Raw genomic sequence first — 3,391 nt, 5'->3', positions numbered from 1 at the left:
AAATAAGAGAAATATTAAGTATGCAAGCAGGCGCCCTCGAACTTTTATTGGCAATAAAGAATCGTCTGCATTGAAACTTACAGAAACTATGGCGTAAACAAACTCTACATATTCTCGAACGACTCGTTTTTGAAGCATATTGTCCCGTCGTTCGTTTGGTATATGATTTCTGTGTGACTCGTGCCGGGTACAATGTTGGCCTGGTTCGATGCTGCAAGAAGAGAGCAAAATCAACAACTACGCACGGACAATTTACGGAGGTGCTACTAACTGGAGGGCTGTTGATTGTCCACAGCCGGTGCCTCGGTTGATTCATATTGCGGCGGTTCATGAGACTCGTCCGAGCTCAGACGATCGGCTGCGGTGCACTGAAATGGGACAGAGAAACGGGATCAAGTACTGACTGCAGGGGAACCAACCAAGCTAGCTTTTCTTTTACCTCTCGATATTTGGTCATGAACACCTTCAGCGGATCAATGTAGTTCTCGAAGCCGAGCGCGTACATGGAGCAGATAACATCTTCCGCGTTGATCGTCTTCCGTTTCTCCATGTGGCACCGATCGCTGGCCTCGGACGTGAGGAATGAGATGAACTCCGATACGCACTCCTGGATGCACTCGCGTGCATCCTTGGCAATCTTGCCGTTGGGCGGAATGCCGCGCTTCATGATTTTGGTGATGTTGGCTATCGGGAGGAATCGATCCTGTTCCCGCAGCGGGCAGCTCATTTTCAGGACGTTCTCTGCCCCCGAGTCGTCCGATTGGGTGTCCTCTGCCGCCGAAAGAAACCGATATTAATCGTAGGGAAACGCAGTAAACCTTAAAATCCTCTCACCTGTATCTTCCTGCATGTTTGGCAGGGGTAGATTCTAGAAAAATCGCACTCGGAATCGCACAAATCGGATGCACGGCTTTCCCAGAATTTTGTTTTGGTTTTTCCACCCGTAGTCCTATAACGCCCCTTAAAGAGTCCTATAACCGACCTTATCCGGCTTTCGAATGGGGTTCTAGTTTTCATTGTTACATGGGTGGTGTACTTTAGGTGTTTTTTTACTAATCGCCCGTAAAAACCACTTTTTCCGCGTAAAATCGCTGTAAAAAGAGGCAAATTCTTCACATTTCTGCACTCGACTAACAAACTGCACTCTGGTGTCGTCTGGTGAGTGAAAGTTAACAAGTTTAGCACAATGGCAGCGGTTGAAACGAAACCGAAATCCTTGGACGAAGCTGCGGACGATGCGGACCAGAACGACGAGGATGAGGTGGTTACGAACGAAAATGTGACCGAGGCTAAGAAGAAAAAGAAGCGCTCTAAAAAGCCAAAAAAATCGGGTAAGTTTGGCGCCGGATGCTGCCGGAATCGCTGCTCTGGTCGGAGGGTTCCCTAGGCCAGCTTTCGCTTCCTGTTCACACGAAAAGTTGCTCCAAAATCGGCGCGGATCTGCCCGCTTGCTTGGAGCTACCATTGAGGTTATGGTAGCACCTTGCTGGATTTGTTTGCCCAAGGCCAACGAGAGCGATTCCGTGCGATCCGGCTCATGATTCGATCGCTTTCAGTTACTAATATCTTCCGGGGGGTTTCTCTTTTGCAGCGGCTGAAAAAGAGGATGATGATGCGTTAAATGAGGCCTTAGCGGAACGTAAAGCAGCCGATCAGAAGTCGGCGGCCAAGGAAGAGGCGAAGAAGAAGCCCACCGCACCGGAAAATGGTGAAGAGGATGCCGAGGAGGAGGATGACGATGAGGAGGGTGCCGAAACTCCGTCCACAGACGGCGCGAAGAAAAAGAAGAAGAAGCGCAACAAAAAGAAGGGTGGAGCCGGAGGTGGTGCTGGCGGCGGCGGTGCCGCTGCTACCGGAGGCAACGTGAAGCTCACAGCTCCATCCGTGCCAATATCGGAACAGTTCCCGGACGGAAAGTACCCCGAAGGACAGATTATGCAGTATCCGGACTCGACGACGGCCAAAGATCGGTTCACGAGTGAAGAGAAGCGAGCGCTGGATCGCATGCAGCTCGACATCTACAATGAACTGCGGCAGGCGGCCGAAGCGCATCGTCAAACGCGCCAGTACATGCAGAAATGGATTAAACCGGGCATGACGATGATTGAGATTTGCGAGGAACTGGAAGGTACCGCTCGCCGGCTAATCGGCGAGAAGGGGCTGGAGGCGGGCTTAGCCTTCCCGACCGGTTGCTCGAGGAATCACTGTGCGGCACATTACACACCGAATGCCGGCGATCCCACGGTTCTGCTGTACGATGATGTGACGAAGATCGATTTCGGAACGCACATCAAAGGACGAATCATTGATTGTGCGTTCACGCTGTCGTTTAACCCGAAGTACGATAAACTGCTGGAGGCGGTCCGTGAGGCAACGGAAACCGGTATCCGGGAAGCGGGAATCGACGTTAGGCTGTGCGATATCGGTGCGGCCATCCAGGAGGTCATGGAATCGTATGAGGTCGAGCTGGACGGCAAGACGTACCAGGTGAAGAGTATCCGCAATCTCAACGGTCACTCGATCAGCCCGTACAGAATCCACGCCGGCAAGACGGTCCCCATCGTGAAGGGCGGTGAGACGACGCGCATGGAAGAGAACGAGTTCTACGCGATCGAAACGTTCGGCTCGACCGGTCGGGGTCTGGTGCACGATGATATGGATTGCTCGCACTACATGAAGAACTTCGATGCCCCGATGGTGCCACTGCGGCTTCAATCCTCCAAGCAGCTGCTGGGCACGATCTGTCGGAACTTTGGCACGCTAGCGTTCTGCAAGCGCTGGTTGGACCGTGCCGGTGCCACCAAGTATCAGATGGCACTGAAGGACCTGTGCGATAAGGGTATCGTCGAAGCATATCCGCCACTTTGCGACGTCAAGGGCAGCTTCACGGCCCAGTACGAACACACGATCATGTTGCGACCGACCTGCAAGGAGGTGGTGTCCCGTGGCGACGACTACTGAGTGCACAAGTGCTGGACCCACACCCCCGGACTGGAACTAGAGCGCCGCGTACGAAGAGCACGGTTGGTTTCGATGTTTTGTTCTGTACCATCACCGGACACCGGACACATCCGGGACCGATCGCTTTCGTTAGCAGCACCGATCAAAGGTTGATTTTCGATCATAATGCGTTGTTCACAAACATTTGTCATCTGTTGTAATAAAGCGAAAATCGTAAAGATGATAAGGAATGTGGTGTTTGTGTTGCTATCAACCCACAGGGTGCATCATCATCGCACGGTCATGATATTTCTCTCAACACGTAGCAGCATGTCGCTCTCCACCCAGCGCGTGGCATGCAAATTAATAAAAATTCAAATGCATTCGCTCACCCTGGTGCACCCGAGGTGGTCCAGGTCCTCCACTTCTACGCGACCTCCGCGACCGTCGA

At 52.4% G+C, this 3,391-nt stretch overlaps 3 protein-coding genes across 3 annotated transcripts in view; 2 read left to right on the top strand and 1 right to left on the bottom strand.

The window, feature by feature from the left end:
• LOC126581806 (uncharacterized) overlaps positions 1-74 on the top strand; it is a 710-nt gene extending 636 nt beyond the window's left edge. The window contains exon 2 of the mRNA XM_050245702.1: positions 1-74. This exon is cut by the window's left edge and continues 554 nt beyond it. Coding sequence (XP_050101659.1) covers positions 1-74 — 74 coding nt within the window.
• LOC126581807 (uncharacterized) lies at positions 20-979 on the bottom strand. The gene is made up of 4 exons (XM_050245703.1): positions 835-979; positions 440-771; positions 272-368; positions 20-211 (listed from the first exon to the last, which is right to left on the bottom strand). The coding sequence occupies exons 1-4, from the start codon at positions 848-850 to the stop codon at positions 105-107; spliced, it is 552 nt and encodes a 183-aa protein (XP_050101660.1). The 5' UTR covers positions 851-979; the 3' UTR covers positions 20-104.
• A 51-nt stretch (positions 980-1,030) lies between these two features.
• LOC126581798 (uncharacterized) lies at positions 1,031-3,187 on the top strand. The gene is made up of 2 exons (XM_050245685.1): positions 1,031-1,331; positions 1,592-3,187. Exons 1-2 carry the CDS (start codon positions 1,187-1,189, stop codon positions 2,959-2,961), a joined length of 1,515 nt encoding a protein of 504 aa, XP_050101642.1. The 5' UTR covers positions 1,031-1,186; the 3' UTR covers positions 2,962-3,187.
• The last annotated feature ends 204 nt before the right edge of the window (positions 3,188-3,391 follow it).

This window comes from Anopheles aquasalis, chromosome 2 (genome assembly GCF_943734665.1).
Source record: "Anopheles aquasalis chromosome 2, idAnoAquaMG_Q_19, whole genome shotgun sequence".
NCBI classification, from domain to species: Eukaryota; Metazoa; Arthropoda; class Insecta; order Diptera; family Culicidae; genus Anopheles; species Anopheles aquasalis.
Note: the sequence above shows the minus strand (reverse complement) of the source record. Positions and strands in the feature narration are given on the sequence as shown.